General features: G+C 50.6%; 1 protein-coding gene across 2 annotated transcripts in view; it reads right to left on the minus strand.

Annotated features, from left to right (window-relative positions):
- Positions 1-19,222, minus strand: part of SPECC1L (sperm antigen with calponin homology and coiled-coil domains 1 like) — a 613,771-nt gene that overhangs the window by 98,258 nt on the left and 496,291 nt on the right. For both annotated transcript variants that reach the window (XM_085634686.1, XM_085634685.1), the window contains one exon: positions 18,375-18,477. In XM_085634686.1, the coding sequence (XP_085490812.1) occupies positions 18,375-18,477 (103 nt within the window). The remainder of the gene's footprint in view (positions 1-18,374; positions 18,478-19,222) is intronic.

Here is a 19,222-nt window from a genome sequence, read left to right on the forward strand (position 1 = left end):
CATCAGCCGGCTCAGGGAACATAGTTTGCTCCCGTCTGCCCCTTCTTAGGCGAGCACTGTCCCCTTGCTGGCTGCATAGAGGCCCTTGTTAGTAGAAGCCTACTACAGCCACCTATGCCAAGGGTGATGGCTACCAGCCACACCTTTCGCATAAGGAACTCTCCGGCACCCAGACCGGGGCTCTATAAAAAAGCACAGGGAAGTATCTGAATGCTTGAAGTGTTCGAGGGGCCAGTGGCCATCGAACCAAAGGGCCAGTGCGTGCCGCTTGCCCAGTGCATCATCCTTGAAAACCCTGGGCTACTGTTTCAGCCAGACTTTCAGGTCTTTGTTTCTGGCAGAAGGCGAGATCAAGGTCTGTCAGCAAGGTATTGTGAAGCGCTCTTCAGCCTCAAGCGCTTCACAATAATAAAGGCCAATGGAGTGCAGAAGAGTATAACTGCCCAGGTCTCAATCCTTACAAAGCTACGGAAGAAACCACATTCAGCGCCAAAGACAGAGCTCTGGTCATCCCTGGTGCTGAACAATGAGGCAGCGTAGCACCGGCGGCCTGGGTGAGGTACTCTGCCTCGGAGCTCAGAACACCTGAATGATTAGGGCTACAACCCTGACTGGACAATATTTATTCACTTCAGGAATTTAGGATGTATTTGGCTCTAGGCCATCTTCTGGAGAGCTCAAGTCTCGACTGCTCAATTACTACTATCCCGGCGAGCCAAGGATCTGGGAATGAATACAGGCTAGCATCCTGCCCATAGTGAGCATGCACCACTTCTAGGGGCTTCCTGCCTACTACTAGGACCCTAGGAAAGGTTTGACACGTACTCTCCAACCTTGGCGGCTCCACAATAAGTTCATAGTTATGGAAATGTAATAAAGTTTGGAAACACACTTCACTGCCTAAAATAAGCCGGAGAAATGAAATATTCCCCATAGATTTCCACCACTCTGGTGCCTCATAAAGGCTGAAAGCACCGAGGTAAATAGTAAGTCACATTTCAGGTGACCCAGCACCAACCCTATCAGCCTTTCAGAGGCATCAGCCTGTCGGATCACCTCATTATAACCCCATGTGACTATTCCACCTCTGTAAGCACACCGTGGAAGCAGGCCAGTCGCGCTGGCGGTCGTTAGAGGGCGTTGAGAGATGGCAGACTTTAGTGGGTTAGTCCATGTTTTAGATGCCACTGTCTTTAGTCTGTGGCGTGTTAAACGTTTACTCGGAGCGGATTGTAGCGAAAAGTGTGTGTGGGGGGGGGGGGGGGGGGGGTGTCACTCTGAGCATCTGGATGCCCAGGCATATGTCAAGCCTCGATTCTGGGGGTCCCTATGTGATGACTGAGAGGGGTGTGTTGGTGACTGGGCAATGTTTCTTTTCCATTAGTCACATCCCGGGAAACGCAAGCCTAGCCCTCATTCCCACGGCAGAAATAGGCGCAGGCATTCTTCTGGGGACACCATGTCCAAAAATAAACTGGCATTGTTCGAAACCTCCAGGCAAGCAGCAGCCGGGGTCCGACCTGGAGACGGCGGCCGGGCCACCACGAGGGCCGACTTCCTCCTTCCCGCGGCTGGCAGACAACCCGGGGCAGCTCGCGCAGGGTGGAGGCGGCCCTCGCGCGCCGCACGCGGGCCCTCACGCGCTATTGTCCACACACTCGATCCGGACTGAGCTCCTTCCGGTGGCGAGTTTGCAACGTTTGGATTGAATATAAAAAAATATAAACACGAAGTCCCTGCCAATCGACCCAGGGCTCAAAACACAGCTTTGCAGCGTTGCCAACAAATGTTCGAAGGTAATCTTAGGAACTGTTCAGGGAAAATGAAGAAAAGTCCAGTGCAAAACAAAGGTGCTTCTATTGAAGATTTGAAAGCGTAATGCTGTTTATTTCAAGCAGAAATAGATTGTCACAGAGTGCACGCACCTTGCATTTATGTTAATGTCTGCTCAACTGAAGCTTTTAGCCTGCGCTCTACATCCTACAGTATTAGGGTGAAAACAGCGACCAAGCCAAGTGAGGGCGAACTTGGGGCCACTGGAGAAAGAAAGTACAGAGTAAGAGGGCAATGTGCTAATATTCACAATTTCATGCTTTGTGCACAACCACGAGTAACATTTTGCAGTAGTGAATGAATGTGATGTTATATTTGAGTCGCGATAGAACAGGTAATATGGGGCACAAACGCCACCGAGGGGTTCTGGAGACATCATAAATCACAGGGCTGAAGGAAGAAGGGTTTGTAATTGTCATCAGAACCCCATGATGGCAATATACCTCATATGTATCTCATATTACAAATTGTACACATTATGTATTTTTTCAATTACATGCAGTAGCGGCTGGTGTGGGGTTGGAGTGGCGAGACGACGGGGAGGTGGGAGGGGAAAAAAGACAATCCACATTAAAACAAAAATACAAACAACTTACCTGCCGCTATCTTCCCTGCCCACGATGCCGCGCAGGCTCTGGATGTGGGTCTTCCTCCCGGCGCTATCCTAGGCTGACTTGGGCGGAAAGAGAAAGACTTCCGCCCTAGTACAAAGCGAAACCAGCCAATCCTTGAGCTGCACTGAAGCTCCAGGGTTGGCTGGAGCAGGCTAACCCAGCGCTGGGGGCCTGCGGCTGCAATCCCTCGGCTGTTTTTCAGCCTTGGGATTGCAGGCTCTGAAGTGCGCAGGTCGGTTTGGATGGCTGTAGGCAGCCGGCCAATCTGACCTGCGCACTGGCAGGGGGCTGCATTACTAGTGCAATCACACTAATCAGCCCCGCCCCCTGCCATCGCGCTGTAACAGCGCAAGCCTGGGACACAATAATTAAATCGTATTTATTACCATTTTATTAATGTGTGTGCCTGCTGCACTCACAGAAGGTGGGGCGACGCTCCTCCGCCATAAAGGAGGAGCCGCCTCTGATTACAGGTTTCCATTTCATTAGTGTCCCATACTGTGCACAAAGAGGGTACATTGTAGATATATCTGGACCGTTCATTTGCGGCTCCTCCACGAATCGTCAAATCCAGTTAAAAAACATAAAAGTACACAATTGGATGAGAAAGGTTGTTCTACCATCCTACTCTGCAGATTTGCAAATCTTTCCTCGCTTTGGCTGGATATTGCACTTCCATTGCAGCTCCCATTACTCAGTATTGTGCACCGAGCACCGTGGTGGGAAAAACGATGATAAACAGCATAAGGGGGCATGGTTAACCTACCATGAATCCCAGGACCATGCAAGGGGGTAAGAGAGACAATACATAAGACGCACACATTTGTCATTTGAAAGATGTTAACTTGTGTAAAATCAATCAAAAAAACATTCTCGCAGTTTTTAAAAAAATATATAGCTCATTGTTGCTCAAACTTAACAGAAAACAAATCGTTGATGCGTTTCAGTGGGTTAACACAATGGGACCACCTTCTTCAGGACAACAACAAATATTTTTTCCCTCTATATGAATATTGAATATGCTACTTACCAGTATGCATCTGTTCTTGGCATGTAGGGCTGCTGACATTCATATCTGTGCATAGATCGCCGCCTAGTGTTGGGTCCGGATGTTTGCACGTTGTTGTCCTGGAAGAGTCTTCGAAGTATCCTTGGATAGGTGACTCCTCCCCTGGACTACAGTGCGCATGGGCATCCTCTCCATCCTCAGATTGTTTTTCGCCATTGTGGCAGTGATGGAGTAGATACAGAAAGTGATGACCATGCTTGCAATAATTCTGAGAGCTGCAGCTGCGACAGGCGCCGGGGAGGAGGGAGGGCGATATGAATGTCAGCAGCCCTACATGCCAAGAACAGATGCATACTGGTAAGTAGCATATTCAGTTCGAGGCATGTGGGCTGCTGAATTCATATCTGTGCATAGAATACATAGCAGTGCCCTCTATTGGCGGCGGCTACCCGTGCCAGCTGCAGCGGTCTGAAAAAGTGTTTTGAGAACAGCCTGTCCTACAGCTGCCTGCTGTTTTGACTGCACATCTACGCAATAGTGTTTTGTAAATGTGTGTGTAGTGGACCATGTGGCTGCTCTGCATATATCATGCAGGGGAATATTTCCTAGGAAGGCCATGGAAGCCCCCAACTTGCGTGTTGAGTGGGCTCGTGGTGGAATAGTTAATGTGCGTTTTGCCTTTTGATAACAGATTTGAATACACTTAACTATCCATCTGGCTATCCCTGCTTTGGAGATGGCGTTACCTTTGTGGTGTGGGGCAAAGGCAACGAACAGTTGTTTTGTCTTCCTGAAGGGTTTAGTCCTGTCGATGTAGTACATGAGGGCCCTCCGTACATCTAGTGTATGTAATGCCCTCTCTGCAACAGTTTGTGGGTTTTGGAAGAAAACGGGCAGTTCAATAGTCTGGTTCATGTGGAACTGCGATATTACCTTGGGCATGAATTTGGGGTTGGTACGTAGTACGACCCTGTTGGCGTGAACCTGAATAAATGGCTCTTGAACGGTTAGTGCCTGGAGTTCACTAACTCTTCTTAGGGAAGTGATCGCTACCAGGAAGGCTACTTTCCAGGTAAGGAATTGAATCTCGCATGAGTGTAGAGGTTCAAAGGGTGGACCCATCAGGCGTGTGAGGACCAAGTTGAGGTTCCACATTGGAGCCGGTGGGTGACTAGGTGGAATGACTCGTTTGAGTCCTTCCAAGAATGCTTTGATGGCAGGCACTCTGAAGAGAGAGAGGTGCTGCCTGGTTTGCAGATAGGCTGATATTGCGGTCAAATGGACACGTATAGAGGTGTACGCCAGATTGCATCGGTATAGGTGTAAGAGGTAACATATGATGTTGTGGATGGATGCGTCCAGCGGGTTAATGTCATTATTACCGCAATAAATGACGAACCGTTTCCATTTGGCTGCATAGCAAGCTCTTGTAGTGGGTCTCCTGGCCTCCTTGATGATGTCCATACAGTCAGGTGGCAGATTGAGATAGCCAAACTCTAGGACTTCAGGAGCCAGATCGCCAGGTTCAGCTGTTGCGGATCTGGGTGCTGAACCTCTCCATGGTTCTGCGTCAAATGCGCGGGTTTGATCCGCAGCCTTTGATGCGGTACCACGGAAAGTTCGAGGAAGGTGGTGTACCACGGCTGGCGTGCCCACGTGGGAGCAACTAGGACGAGTGTCAGGGAGTGTTGTCGGAGTTTGCGAGCCACCAGCGGTATCAACGGTGCTGGGGGAAAAGCGTACGCAAATTTGCCGGACCAGTTCATCCATATCGCATTGCCCTGCGACTGCGGGTGTGGGAATCTGGCGGCGAAGCTTTGGCATTTTGCGTTTTCGCTTGTCGCGAATAGGTCTATTTCTGGGTGACCCCACTGCTGGAAGTACGGTTGGAGTACCGATGGGTGTAACTCCCACTCGTGCATCTGGTGGCTGTGTCTGCTGAGCAGATCCGCCATCTGGTTGTCCTTGCCGGGGAGGTGTTCCGCCATGAGGAACATGTTCCTCTGAATGGCCCACTTCCACATGCTCTGAGCCAGATGAGACAACTGTGGAGAGTGTGTCCCTCCCTGCTTCTGTATGTAGTACATTGCGGTCATGTTGTCCGTCCGGATTAACACGACCTTGTTGCACAGATGTACTTTGAAAGCCTTCATGGCCAGGAAGATTGCCATCAGTTCCAGAAGGTTGATGTGCATCTTCTTCTGTTGTGTCGTCCATAGTCCCTGCACTGTGTAGTGGAGTACATGAGCTCCCCATCCCTGGAGAGACGCGTCCGCTGTCAGTACTATTTGTGGAACAGGCTCTTGGAACGGTCGGCCCTTGCAAAGGTTTTATGGATTCCACCAATGCAGAGAGTTGTATGCCCGACCGCTCACCAACACTAGGTCTTTCAACTGTCCTTGAGCCTGATTCCACTGACGTGCTAGGCACTCCTGAAGTGGGCGCATATGTAATCTCGCGTGCGGGACTATGAAGATGCAGGAGGCCATCATGCCTATCAACTGCATAAACACTCGCGCTGGAAGCGAGTGGTTGGGTCTGAACTTGGAGATCAGCGTTTGTATGCCGTTGATCCTCACTAAATTTGGCTGAGCTGTGGCCGCCAGAGTGTCTATAGTCGCACCTAGGTACTGTTGTACGTGTGCGGGCTGGAGATGAGACTTTGGGTAATTTAGTGAGAATCCCAGACTGTGAAGAAGGTGAATGGTACGGGACACGTGGCTTGCACATTGCTGGGCTGATCTCGCTTGAACGAGCCAGTCGTCTAGGTAGGGGTAGACGTGTATGTGCTGTCTCCGTAAATGTGCCGCCACCGTAGCTAGGCACTTTGTGAAAACCCTGGGCGCTGTTGTCACGCCGAAGGGAAGGACTTTGAACTGATAGTGCTGCCCCTGAACAGTGAACCTGAGGTATTTTTTGTGTGAGGGGTGGATGGGTATGTGAAAATACGCATCCTTGAGGTCCAGTGATGCTAGGAAGTCTCCCTGCTGGAGAAGCGGAAGGACTTGCTGTAGAGTGAGCATGTGAAAGTGCTCCGAAAGAATGTACTGGTTCAGGGGTCTCAGGTCTAATATAGGCCTGAGCGACCCGTCCTTTTTTGGAATTAAGAAGTAGAGGGAGTAAACCCCCGTGCCCCGCTCGTGGACGGGTACGACCTCGATAGCGCCTTTTAGAAGCATACTTTCTACCTCTTGCTGTAAGAGCGTCAAGTGCTCTGAGGACATAGGACGGTTTCTTGGTGGTATTGTGGGTGGAGTGGAAGTTAACTCCAGACAGTAACCGTATTTTATAATATCTTTGACCCACCTGTCCGTGGTGATGGAGTTCCACGTGGACAGGAACCGTTGTAGCCTTCCCCCGACAGGTGTTATGTGGTCGGGAGGAAGGGAGAGGGCGTCACTGCTTGTTCTTGGGGGAGGACCTGGTGTTGCCGTAGCCACGTCCTCTGCCCTTGGTACTGGAGCCACGATAGCCACCTCGGGTGTTCTTATCGTAGGTGGTCTGCGTATTACCCTTGTTATATGTTTGTTGTGACCCCTGTCCTCTGCCTGCTCCCTTGTTTCCGGGGCGACGAAAGGAGCCGCTCCGAAAGGACTGAGTTTGTAGGGCGCCCATGGACTTTGCAGTGTCCGTGTCCTTTTTTATCTTCTCGAGGGTGGCGTCAACCTCAGGCCCGAACAAAAAGTCGGGGTTGACGGGCTGATTAAGTATATTGTTTTGTACCTCAGGCTTGAATCCTGAGATACGTAGCCAGGCGTGACGTCGTAGGATGACGCTAGTGTTGATGGCCCTGGCAGCCGTGTCAGCAGCGTCTAGTGCACATTTGATGGCAGCATTTGTGAGTAGCTGTCCCTCTCTGATAAGGATTTCTGCACCTTCTTTGTAGGGGTCAGGGAGGTGTTGAAGGAGTTGCTCCATTGTGTCATAGTGCGCCCTATCGTAGCGAGCGAGGAGCGCTTGAGTGTTAGCTATGCGCCATATGCTTGCAGCTTGTGCGGCAACTCGCTTGCCGGAGGTCTCCAGCACCTTGGACTCCTTGTCCGGGGGAGGAGCGTCACCCGTTGTCTGCGAGTGTGCCCTCTTGCGGGCATTTGCCACAACGATGGAGTCGAGTGGTAATTGTCCTCTGATGTAAGTAGGATCCCCAGGTGCTGATCTGTATTTCTTATCGATCCTGGGGTTTATCACTCGTGCCCTGGTGGGTTCCCTGAAAATGTCAGTGGCTGGCTTAAGGACCCCCTTCAACATTGGCAGAGTCTTTACATGTCTTTCTGAGGATGCAAAGGTGTCCATTAGAAAGTCATCTTCGATGATATCAGAGTGAAGCTGTACATCATGGTTGTTCGCCGCCCGTTCAATCAGAGCGTTGAACGCCGCAGTATCCTCTGTGGGTGACGTTTTTGCCCCATATAGTTGTGGGTCCTGTGCATCAAGAGGTGCACTGGGGTCTGCAGGGTCGCCCCAAGTTTGGTCAGGGTCCTGCTGGTCATCAGGGTCCGTGTCCACATGGTAGGGGACTTGTTCACCCATGTAGTCCTCCAATGCATCCGTGTCGGAGCGTGTGGGGGAGGCCCGGTGTGGATCCTGGTAGGGTGAATGAAAGGGTTCATACAGGAGAGGTTCTGTGTCCACAGGCAGCTTCCTCTTTAGCGGGATCCTGAAAGGTTCCAATGGCGGTTCCGAAGTTATCCTTCGGTCGTGGAGAATCATCCTGCCAGTGTCGGCGTCGATGACGCGTGACGGAGACGGCTCGACAGGCGTAACCGCAGTTTTGGTGGCCTGTGTCCTGAGTTGAAACGCCTTCGGGATTGTGGATGGAGGCAAGCCGAAGGTAATGCTGGTCGGCACCGACGAAACCGCTGGATCGATCGAACCCGACTGGTCCTGGAGGGCAGCCTTGGTTTTGCAGCCTGGCATTGCGCCAGGCCGTACTCGGGGCGCCTTAGAGGTCGTGGCCCCCGCCAGGGTCGTCGATGCGGCTGCAGATATCTTCTGCGCCCGTGGTGCATCGAGCCGAGGTGCGGAGATCACCGTCGACGTCTTCGACACGTGAGGTTCCGGTGTCGTCGAGGGAGTGCTGCGAGGCGTAGCAGGCGGGACGGCCCTCGGTGTCGGTGGCGTCGACGCCGGTAACCGAGCAGGTTTTTCGGCGCCGATGGCCTTCTTCCGTTTGTCGACTCCCATGTCGCCCGTCTCGAGTTCGGCACTGAAGTCCCCCTTGGTGCGGTCGGTGCCGACACGGTGCGCCGGCGTCGAAGGTGTTGAAGGCCTCGATCCGACTAGCGCCACTTTCAGTTTCGGTTTCGTAGGAACCTGAGCAGCTTTCGGTTTCGGTTTCGTGGAAGGGAAACCAGCTGGTTTAAGCGGTAATGGCTGCCGCTGAACGTCCGAGGCCGGGCCCGAGGGCGGGGCCGAAGGACTGCGTGATAGGTCTCGGGTAAGGCCCGAAGGCGATCCCTCGACCGGAGCCATAGTCTGTGGCACTGGTGAATTCTCGGTTTGAACAGGTAGGCCTTGTTCATCATCGGAGCTACTCTCTTCGGCCCCTAAGGCCTCCTCGTCGTCTCCTACCTCGGTGTCGTCTTCACCTCTGTGGAAGAGTGACTCGTCGGCCTCGTCCGATCCGGGTTCTTGGTCGGAAACGGGACTGGAGGGTAAGACTTCTACTTCTTCGACGTCGTCCGCGTCGTCGAAGATGTCAGCTGGGGCCGGTGCCGCGTGCTGCGCTTCGAGCCTCGCCGCTCGACGATTCCGCAGAGTCTTCTTTGAACGGAACCGGGCACAGGCCATACATGTCGACTCGTCGTGGTCCGGCGAAAGGCATTTGTTGCACACCGGATGGACGTCGATGTGTGGGTACTTCGCATTACATACCGGACACCTTTTGAACGGCGTCCTCGATTCCATCGTCGAAGTAGTTGATGGACAGGTAAATGCGAACAAAGTCGGTGCTGAAAGTTAGTAAACTAACAGAGAGTATCGAAAACCGATCGATAAACAGTACCGACGCGAACTAAAGGCCTTGTGGCCTCGAAATTTTTTTTTCCTAACTTGAGCTAAGATAGCACATCCGAACCCAATGGCGGAAAAAAACAATCTGAGGATGGAGAGGATGCCCATGCGCACTGTAGTCCAGGGGAGGAGTCACCTATCCAAGGATACTTCGAAGACTCTTCCAGGACAACAACGTGCAAACATCCGGACCCAACACTAGGCGGCGATCTATGCACAGATATGAATTCAGCAGCCCACATGCCTCGAACGCAGTATCACTAACTGTTTCCTTAGGTGAGGCACACCGAGGACCAAAGTTGGTCTCACTCACTTGGTCTTTGAACATTAATTACAAAGCTGTATTATTGTAGTTTATAGCTCCCATATTCTGGTGGGGCAGTTAACTGTTGATGGGCTGTACGGTGCTGTTCAATCAATACTTTCCCCTTTGATAAGGTCCTATAACATTCTTGTTCTTTGAATCAAGAAATAATAGCAGTAATTGCTGGATCAGAAACCTCCTATGGTCCCGAAGTTTTTTGGAGTCCTAAACGTATGCTGGGAAAACGTTGCCCATGTCTCTTCCATGGGTCATGGTGTCTCTTCCATGGGTCATGGTGCCTCTTCCATGGGTCATGGTGCCTCTTCCATGGGTCATGGTGCCTCTTCCATGGGTCATGGTGCCTCTTCCATGGGTCATGGGGCCTCTTCCATGGGTCATGGTGTCTCTTCCATGGGTCATGGTGCCTCTTCCATGGGTCATGGGGCCTCTTCCATGGGTCATGGTGCCTCTTCCATGGGTCATGGTGCCTCTTCCATGGGTCATGGTGCCTCTTCCATGGGTCATGGTGCCTCTTCCAGTTACTAATCCCTGTACTGCAGTAAAAAGTCCTTCCGCGGTCATCGTCACCTGCAGAAGACAATGCTGATCACCATCCGTTCAAAGAACCCCTATTCGTCCCAGGTGAGACCTATTCACTGTTCATGAATAGATCTCACCTGGGTCTTTTGGGTCCCTCTAAAGACGAGACGGATGTAGATGTATTCATGTGTTCAAATGGAATAAAGTGTGGAATGTTTTGATAGAATTAACTGATTTCTCCAAGGGATTTTTTATTGTTGTCAAACAAATTATACAAGGAACCCTGTCTCTTGGAGTAGCGGGGACCCTCTCTTCTAGTTTGGGATTAGTATTGCTCCAGTTGGTAATTTATGTTCTCCGAAAATTGTACATTCCACAGTTTAACATGTGAGGTCTCACATAAACACGTTTTGCCGGCAGCGGGGGCCATGGAGGAGATTTATGTAACAGGGCAGGGAGAGGATGGGAGAGAGGGCCAAGCTGGGGCGTCTAGTCAGTGGCCCAAGCTCAACCACAGAGTCAGAGAGTTAGCTAGAGATGGCAAACATTTACAATTTGGTCATAAATAACAGATGAGATCTCGGCTTGAGCAATGCGGGCCTCAAATTGTTCCTGCTAGTTAAAGAACATTTTTTTCCTGTGAATATTGATAGCCATTCTGAAGTTCTATTGAGGATCGTAACTATTTTAAATTCCTATGTCAAGGCCGAATTCTAATGTATGTAACCTGATTGTCAAAGTTAAACCAACGTGTTTGTTAAAACACACACAAAGACAACAACCCAGACTAGTTTGTTTTATTCTGGGAAGAGAGGAAGTCCACATTTTGCCAGTGTAGAGCTTATATGAATCACCAGTAGGCACTATATTGAGCAGGTCCATTTTACGCAGACCTGACTCAAAGATGCTCAACCACCTTGATGGTGAGCAGTGAGGAAAGGCTTTGCACTGTGCAGAGACATACTTTGACTGGAGAGACTCTCGAGGCTGCTCCTCTCTAGGCCTGACCCTCCTCCAGGCGACACACCTGTGGAACCTCTGAAGAAGGTGGTGGAGGTGGTTCAACTCTGCAGGAAGCTTGGCACTGCAGTAGGATGGGGCTGATCCTCATTCTCCGAAGAGGCTGCAACCACCACTTATGCAGGTTATGGTGGAGAAGAATAAAGGAACACATTTTTTCATGGTCTGCAATGGGCAAAAACACAGTTCTAGCCAAAGAGGGAGAGACTCGGAGACAGGGAGACCCCCCTCCACCCAACATCAAAATAGCCCTCGACTTGAACTCTGAAACTTCAAAACCTGTTGAGATCGATATGCGTGTATGTCTCGATGTCGGCCTCATGCTCCTCGACATACAGCACCTTGTCGATGACCACAATCTGGAATGCCAATGATGACGAATGGCTGACCTTCAGAAATGGCTACGGTGACTTCCAAGGAAGAAGAGCTGGTGGACTGGTGGCGCCCGCTACCCCAAAGCAGAAGGGGATGCAGCAGGTGATCCTCTGAGCTCAAGTTCTCTATTCTAAGCCCCGAGATGAACACACCCCCTGTCTATTGGCGTTCTACAGGAAATTCTTTGGCAATTTCCCACAGTTCTTGATGGAGTGAGAGTCGGGAAGACATCATGCAAACACCGTGGTCATCATTTCTTGACATCCTTCCGCCACAGGTTGGGCATTTATCAAAAAGAGCCGGCACAGTGATCAAAAAGAACAGCAAGGTGAAACAGCTCCAAGAAACGTCGGGGGACACACTTTTCGCCTAGAAAGAGAAGTTATGAAGCAGGATATGTCCTTGGATGTCAAATAAAAGCACAAAACCCAAACAAAGGTGTTAAGAAGCCAAAAACCAGGTATGTGTTCAGGATCTTTCTCACACAGCAGAACAAGGATTGGCAAAGTCAATAGGTCTCCCCAGTGCACAAGTAATTGGCTTTGTCAATGTGTTTTAGCCATTCTGTGCAGCAGCGAGTGGCTGCGGTGCAGCATGGCTGAAAGCGCTTTTGTCTTTATTTTCAGACATGCTTCACAGTGGCGCCCGCTGCACAGAACGGCTAACACACATTGACAAAGCCAATTACTTGTGCACTGAGGAGACCTATTTGCTTTGGCAGTGTTTGTCTTACTACTAGGGTGCTGTACGTTTCTCTCGCCGCAAGTCTTCCAGCTTCAAGCAGGGACAGATTTTAAAGTACAGCTTTAACTACTAGAGCCGTGACAGGGGGTGGGGAAGGGGTGGTCATAGGAAGGACACTCTGCTCTAAAGAAAGCTAATGAACTTTTTGTGTTACTCAGCGGTTTGAGACGCTCCAGAAAGAAACCTCTTTCCCGCCCAAGCATGTGTTTAAGCTGTAGAAGAGCAGCAGGTGCAGTGATCCCACTCCTCCACCAAAAAGTAACCACAAAGAATTGCAAGGCTGGAACATGCACAGAGGAAGCATACCTGCGGCATTCTGGAAGTTGAAGTAACCAGTACAGAAGCAGCGTGTGCATGTCTCCAGGGATCTGAAGCATAGACGTCTAAGGTGACTACAGAGTGTGCCAGTCTGAAAAAGCGAGTTAATGCTCTGCGATGGGGCATTTGATGCTAGATAAATAATAAAAATATGACACATACGGAGGGCAGGACCAGGTGCCATCCTATCCTCATGCAGCGCACTGGATCGTGCACACGCGTACCTGGGTAAAATGCGCTTCACCTCTTTCCCAACACCACTATACAACACATCGGTGCTGTGTCCCGGAAGGCGGCCTGAGAGAGTGTGGTGGCGAGGCGGAGGTAGAGTGTGCAGGCACACCACCTACATACCAGCCACGAGAGCCACGACAGGAACTGTGAGTGCAGGGCGGATGGGGTTGGTCGTGGGTAGGGAAGCACATGCGTGAGACAGTATCACGTGTCAGAGGGGCTGCTATGTTATAGAACCATACCTGCAAACTTGAAGAACAATCTTACCATGTGGGGGTGGGGTCTTAAAGGGGCAGGGCGTTGTGACGAGAAGTACCGCCCAAACACCCTCCCCCATAAAGCTTGCTGAGGCTGGTGCCGATGTCTCGGGGTGTTTTCACGCCCCGTAATGGACGTCAGCAGTTCAAAGCCTCGGAAAACGAGCTGGAAAACCAGTACTTACAGTGGTTTTCAGCTTCTTTTCCCTGCCATTATGTGATATCACCTCCTCACCAGGAGACCGTGTGATGGGACCAGATATTGTGTGTCACACAGTGGCACCGTGTGAGTTGACAGGTGTGTAGAAGGAAGTGACGGAGGCAGCACTGAGCACACAAGTTCTAAGCACACGAGCAAAGGGACCAACGCAGAACATGGGGGTCTGAAGTGGTACAGGGTGGGGGTAGCACACAAGCAGACAGAACAACCCGGACCGCAGCAGGGAAAGCTGATGAGGGACTGAGCTCACAACTTGGGGGAAACACAAAAGGGACAACAACCCAGAGCGGAATGTTGGGGGAAGCAGACGAAGGCGAGAACTATAAAAACATATGAACTCTCATGGAGTGCTACAGAAAAACAGGCTAAGCACTAACAAGGAAATATATGAGGGAGATGGCAGGTGCAACAAACAAAGGAAAAGCAAGAATACAAAATATACTTTTTTTAAAAAAAGACCGGATTCCGAGCAGTGAAAGGACAGTAATAGAGTATCAATCTGTACTTGGTCCATGCTCCACAAAGAGATAAATACACTGGCAAATGAAAAGCATGGAAATGAAAGTGACAAGTAAGCCTACCAATGTGAGGTATTGGGCAGGCTCAAAACTCCTTTTAGTTTTTTTTGAGAGACAAAAGATCTTCGCAATTGACCGCACATGTGCACCGTTTCAGGCTTGGCCTATAAATGAGCAATCTGACATGAAGGGATAGTGCAGTCTTCCAAAGTTCTTAGAGAGGTAACTTGAATTGTATTATGTGCACTGTTTTAAATTGGGGCACTATTTCCTGTTTTTAGTTTAAGTTGCTTAAGCTATTTTAAGTCATGATTTGCAGCCTAATGTACAGCTGTTTATACCATTTTGGCTAATTACATTATAAAAAAAACACAGTACATGTTGCTGTTTTAAACATGTTTTCTTATATTGACTGGGCCGGGAAACATGACCAATGTTCTTTAATTTTGTGATGTGGGATTTCGCACATGTGCTGAGATACTCTACCTTGTATGAATCTCAGAGGGAATTCCCATGGTGAAGAAGCATTAGGATCATGTTTTTAATAGAAGGAACAAGGATGAAGTTTAATGGCTGTGAGAAAAGAGGATGCTGTGAGACACAGGAGAGAGCCGGGCCTCTTTTTTAGGAGACAAGAATACACGATGGATGCTTAGCCTGCTCCGGCAGGGGGTGCCATGTTCCCAGAAGAAACAGGAAACGCGGCACCATTTCTAGAGTAGGGGGTACGGAAAAATGTACCTTGAACTAGGATGGTAAAAATTATTGCGTTGGGGATGCAGATGGAGATATAAGAAGAAGCAAAAAAAAATGAGAGGGGATAGGTGAGAGGTGGGGGTTGACATAGTGAGAAAACTAGAAGAGTGTGACAGAAGGTATGTATAATACATTAGGAGGGCGAGCGAGTGGCAGGTGTGAATGAAGAGTGTGATAGAGCCAAGGGGCTCATAACACCTCTGGTCAATTCTAGCATTTTATCCAATAGCGCTTTGCCTGCTGGCGTTTTACGCCCGCTTCCACGAGCTGCAGTTCGTGGAGATAACTCAAGATAGTATTGGAAACCAAAGCTGACAAGACTGTGCCCCAGTGTCTTGAAGTCAGCACCTCTAAGAGACAGTGTGACATGGCAGAGTCCTAAGGGAAGCACCCTATGATGAGCTATGTTCCCTAACAAACAGATGACATGACAAAGGGTCCTAAGGGATGCACCCTCGTATGAAGAACCAAGTCCAATGGGAGGCCCTCTGCTCCGACATCAGGAGCCCTACAGGATGCACCCTCGTATGATGAACCAAGTCCAATGGGAGGCCCTCTGCTCCGACATCAGGAGCCCTACAGGATGCACCCTCGTATGAAGAACCAAGTCCAATGGGAGGCCCTCTGCTCCGACATCAGGAGCCCTACAGGATGCACCCTCGTATGATGAACCAAGTCCAATGGGAGGCCCTCTGCTCCGACATCAGGAAGCCTACAGAATGCACCCTCGTATGATGAACCAAGTCCAATGGGAGGCCCTCTGCTCCGACATCAGGAGCCCTACAGGATGCACCCTCGTATGATGAACCAAGTCCAATGGGAGGCCCTCTGCTCCGACATCAGGAGCCCTACAGGATGCACCCTCGTATGAAGAACCAAGTCCAATGGGAGGCCCTCTGCTCCGACATCAGGAGCCCTACAGGATGCACCCTCGTATGATGAACCAAGTCCAATGGGAGGCCCTCTGCTCCGACATCAGGAGCCCTACAGGATGCACCCTCGTATGAAGAACCAAGTCCAATGGGAGGCCCTCTGCTCCGACATCAGGAGCCCTACAGGATGCACCCTCGTATGATGAACCAAGTCCAATGGGAGGCCCTCTGCTCCGACATCAGGAAGCCTACAGAATGCACCCTCGTATGATGAACCAAGTCCAATGGGAGGCCCTCTGCTCCGACATCAGGAGCCCTACAGGATGCACCCTCGTATGATGAACCAAGTCCAATGGGAGGCCCTCTGCTCCGACATCAGGAGCCCTACAGGATGCACCCTCGTATGATGAACCAAGTCTAATGGGAGGCCCTCTGCTCCGACATCAGGAGCCCTACAGGATGCACCCTCGTATGATGAACCAAGTCCAATGGGAGGCCCTCTGCTCCGACATCAGGAGCCCTACAGGATGCACCCTCGTATGATGAACCAAGTCCAATGGGAGGCCCTCTGCTCCGACATCAGGAAGCCTACAGAATGCACCCTCGTATGATGAACCAAGTCCAATGGGAGGCCCTCTGCTCCGACATCAGGAGCCCTACAGGATGCACCCTCGTATGATGAACCAAGTCCAATGGGAGGCCCTCTGCTCCGACATCAGGAGCCCTACAGGATGCACCCTCGTATGATGAACCAAGTCCAATGGGAGGCCCTCTGCTCCGACATCAGGAGCCCTACAGGATGCACCCTCGTATGATGAACCAAGTCCAATGGGAGGCCCTCTGCTCCGACATCAGGAGCCCTACAGGATGCACCCTCGTATGATGAACCAAGTCCAATGGGAGGCCCTCTGCTCCGACATCAGGAGCCCTACAGGATGCACCCTCGTATAATGAACCAAGTCCAATGGGAGGCCCTCTGCTCCGACATCAGGAGCCCTACAGGATGCACCCTCGTATGAAGAACCAAGTCCAATGGGAGGCCCTCTGCTCCGACATCAGGAGCCCTACAGGATGCACCCTCGTATGATGAACCAAGTCCAATGGGAGGCCCTCTGCTCCGACATCAGGAAGCCTACAGAATGCACCCTCGTATGATGAACCAAGTCCAATGGGAGGCCCTCTGCTCCGACATCAGGAGCCCTACAGGATGCACCCTCGTATGATGAACCAAGTCCAATGGGAGGCCCTCTGCTCCGACATCAGGAGCCCACCAGGATGCACCCTCGTATGATGAACCAAGTCTAATGGGAGGCCCTCTGCTCCGACATCAGGAGCCCTACAGGATGCACCCTCGTATGATGAACCAAGTCCAATGGGAGGCCCTCTGCTCCGACATCAGGAGCCCTACAGGATGCACCCTCGTATGATGAACCAAGTCCAATGGGAGGCCCTCTGCTCCGACATCAGGAAGCCTACAGAATGCACCCTCGTATGATGAACCAAGTCCAATGGGAGGCCCTCTGCTCCGACATCAGGAGCCCTACAGGATGCACCCTCGTATGATGAACCAAGTCCAATGGGAGGCCCTCTGCTCCGACATCAGGAGCCCTACAGGATGCACCCTCGTATGATGAACCAAGTCCAATGGGAGGCCCTCTGCTCCGACATCAGGAGCCCTACAGGATGCACCCTCGTATGATGAACCAAGTCCAATGGGAGGCCCTCTGCTCCGACATCAGGAGCCCTACAGGATGCACCCTCGTATGATGAACCAAGTCCAATGGGAGGCCCTCTGCTCCGACATCAGGAGCCCTACAGGATGCACCCTCGTATGATGAACCAAGTCCAATGGGAGGCCCTCTGCTCCGACATCAGGAAGCCTACAGAATGCACCCTCGTATGATGAACCAAGTCCAATGGGAGGCCCTCTGCTCCGACATCAGGAGCCCTACAGGATGCACCCTCGTATGATGAACCAAGTCCAATGGGAGGCCCTCTGCTCCGACATCAGGAAGCCTACAGAATGCACCCTCGTATGATGAACCAAGTCCAATGGGAGGCCCTCTGCTCCGACATCAGGAGCCCTACAGGATGCACCCTCGTATGATGAACCAAGTCCAATGGGAGGCCCTCTGCTCCGACATCAGGAGCCCTACAGGATGCACCCTCGTATGATGAACCAAGTCCAATGGGAGGCCCTCTGCTCCGACATCAGGAGCCCTACAGGATGCACCCTCGTATGATGAACCAAGTCCAATGGGAGGCCCTCTGCTCCGACATCAGGAAGCCTACAGAATGCACCCTCGTATGATGAACCAAGTCCAATGGGAGGCCCTCTGCTCCGACATCAGGAGCCCTACAGGATGCACCCTCGTATGATGAACCAAGTCCAATGGGAGGCCCTCTGCTCCGACATCAGGAGCCCTACAGGATGCACCCTCATATTATGAACCAAGTACTCTGAAACACGCTCTCGTCGGACTTTGCAATCATCCTTTAAGATTTAAGAGCCTATAGTGTCCCTGCGTGCTGCTAAGCGGGTCCCTACACCTAGGAAGCGAGGATTTTATAATCTACCCGCATTTATTATGTTTACTGTTTGAGGTTAGACAGAGCCTTGAGTAAGCTAATATTCCCAAAGTCTAAAAAAGGCCTCTTTACACGACAATCGAGTGCCTCAGCCATCTGTCTGCAGCAGTGACAGACAGACACCACAGGCCAGCAGCCCTAAGGGCAGGTCCCACTCACCTGGTAGCCTTCAGTCTTCTTCTGACACCACTTCAGAAGCGCGTTCCTCTTCGAGCCCCCGTATTCTCGTGCGAGCGCTGAGAGTGGATCTTTCCTTTCCTCCCTGGGGGTGAAAACAACCAACATCAGTTCTTGATTCAATCACGACACATCAATATGGTCACAAAACACATCAAAAACACATAGGCGAGAAAGAGTACACTGACAGGGTGAGAGCAAGATAACGCAAAGAGATATGTGCTCGTCTTTGACATTCACCCAATCTAAACGGGGGAGGGGGGGTGGAGTTCCAATCTAAACTGCTAAAATAGTACCTTATTTTAAATAATAAAGAGAGAACATTTCTGCCTATGCACGCTATAGGGTACCATGACACAGAATTCCAGCCTGTATGTGGTTTATAATAGAACAGTAATAGTTGACAACGTAATTCAGGCTTCTTCACTTTACACCAGCCATAACATTAATGAAACAAGAATCAGTACTATAGACACATCTAATGGGCCATTTTTTATATACATGTCCAATAAAATAAATCCTACCTGTAATAATAATTGTGAAGCATGAGGTCATTTCATATTCACAAGCTGTGCACTATCCTTCTGTCTAGTGACTGGGTCCAGAAAAAAAGTGGGAAAAGTTTTTTTTATTTATTTTGGCTGTCAAACATAGCAAGGTTCAGTAGGACTTCTACTCCTAAAACCTGTCCTTAATTCCAGTATTTTAAGATATTGAAGCCGCCCTAACATACAATAATTCTTATCTGTATGTTAGTGAAACCAGTGGATTCGGATCCCTATCTAGATGCTTAGGTTGCAGCCACATAGGTGTAACAGATATGTTCCTAA

The sequence above is a fragment of the Triturus cristatus genome, chromosome 11 (genome assembly GCF_964204655.1).
Source record: "Triturus cristatus chromosome 11, aTriCri1.1, whole genome shotgun sequence".
NCBI classification, from domain to species: Eukaryota; Metazoa; Chordata; class Amphibia; order Caudata; family Salamandridae; genus Triturus; species Triturus cristatus.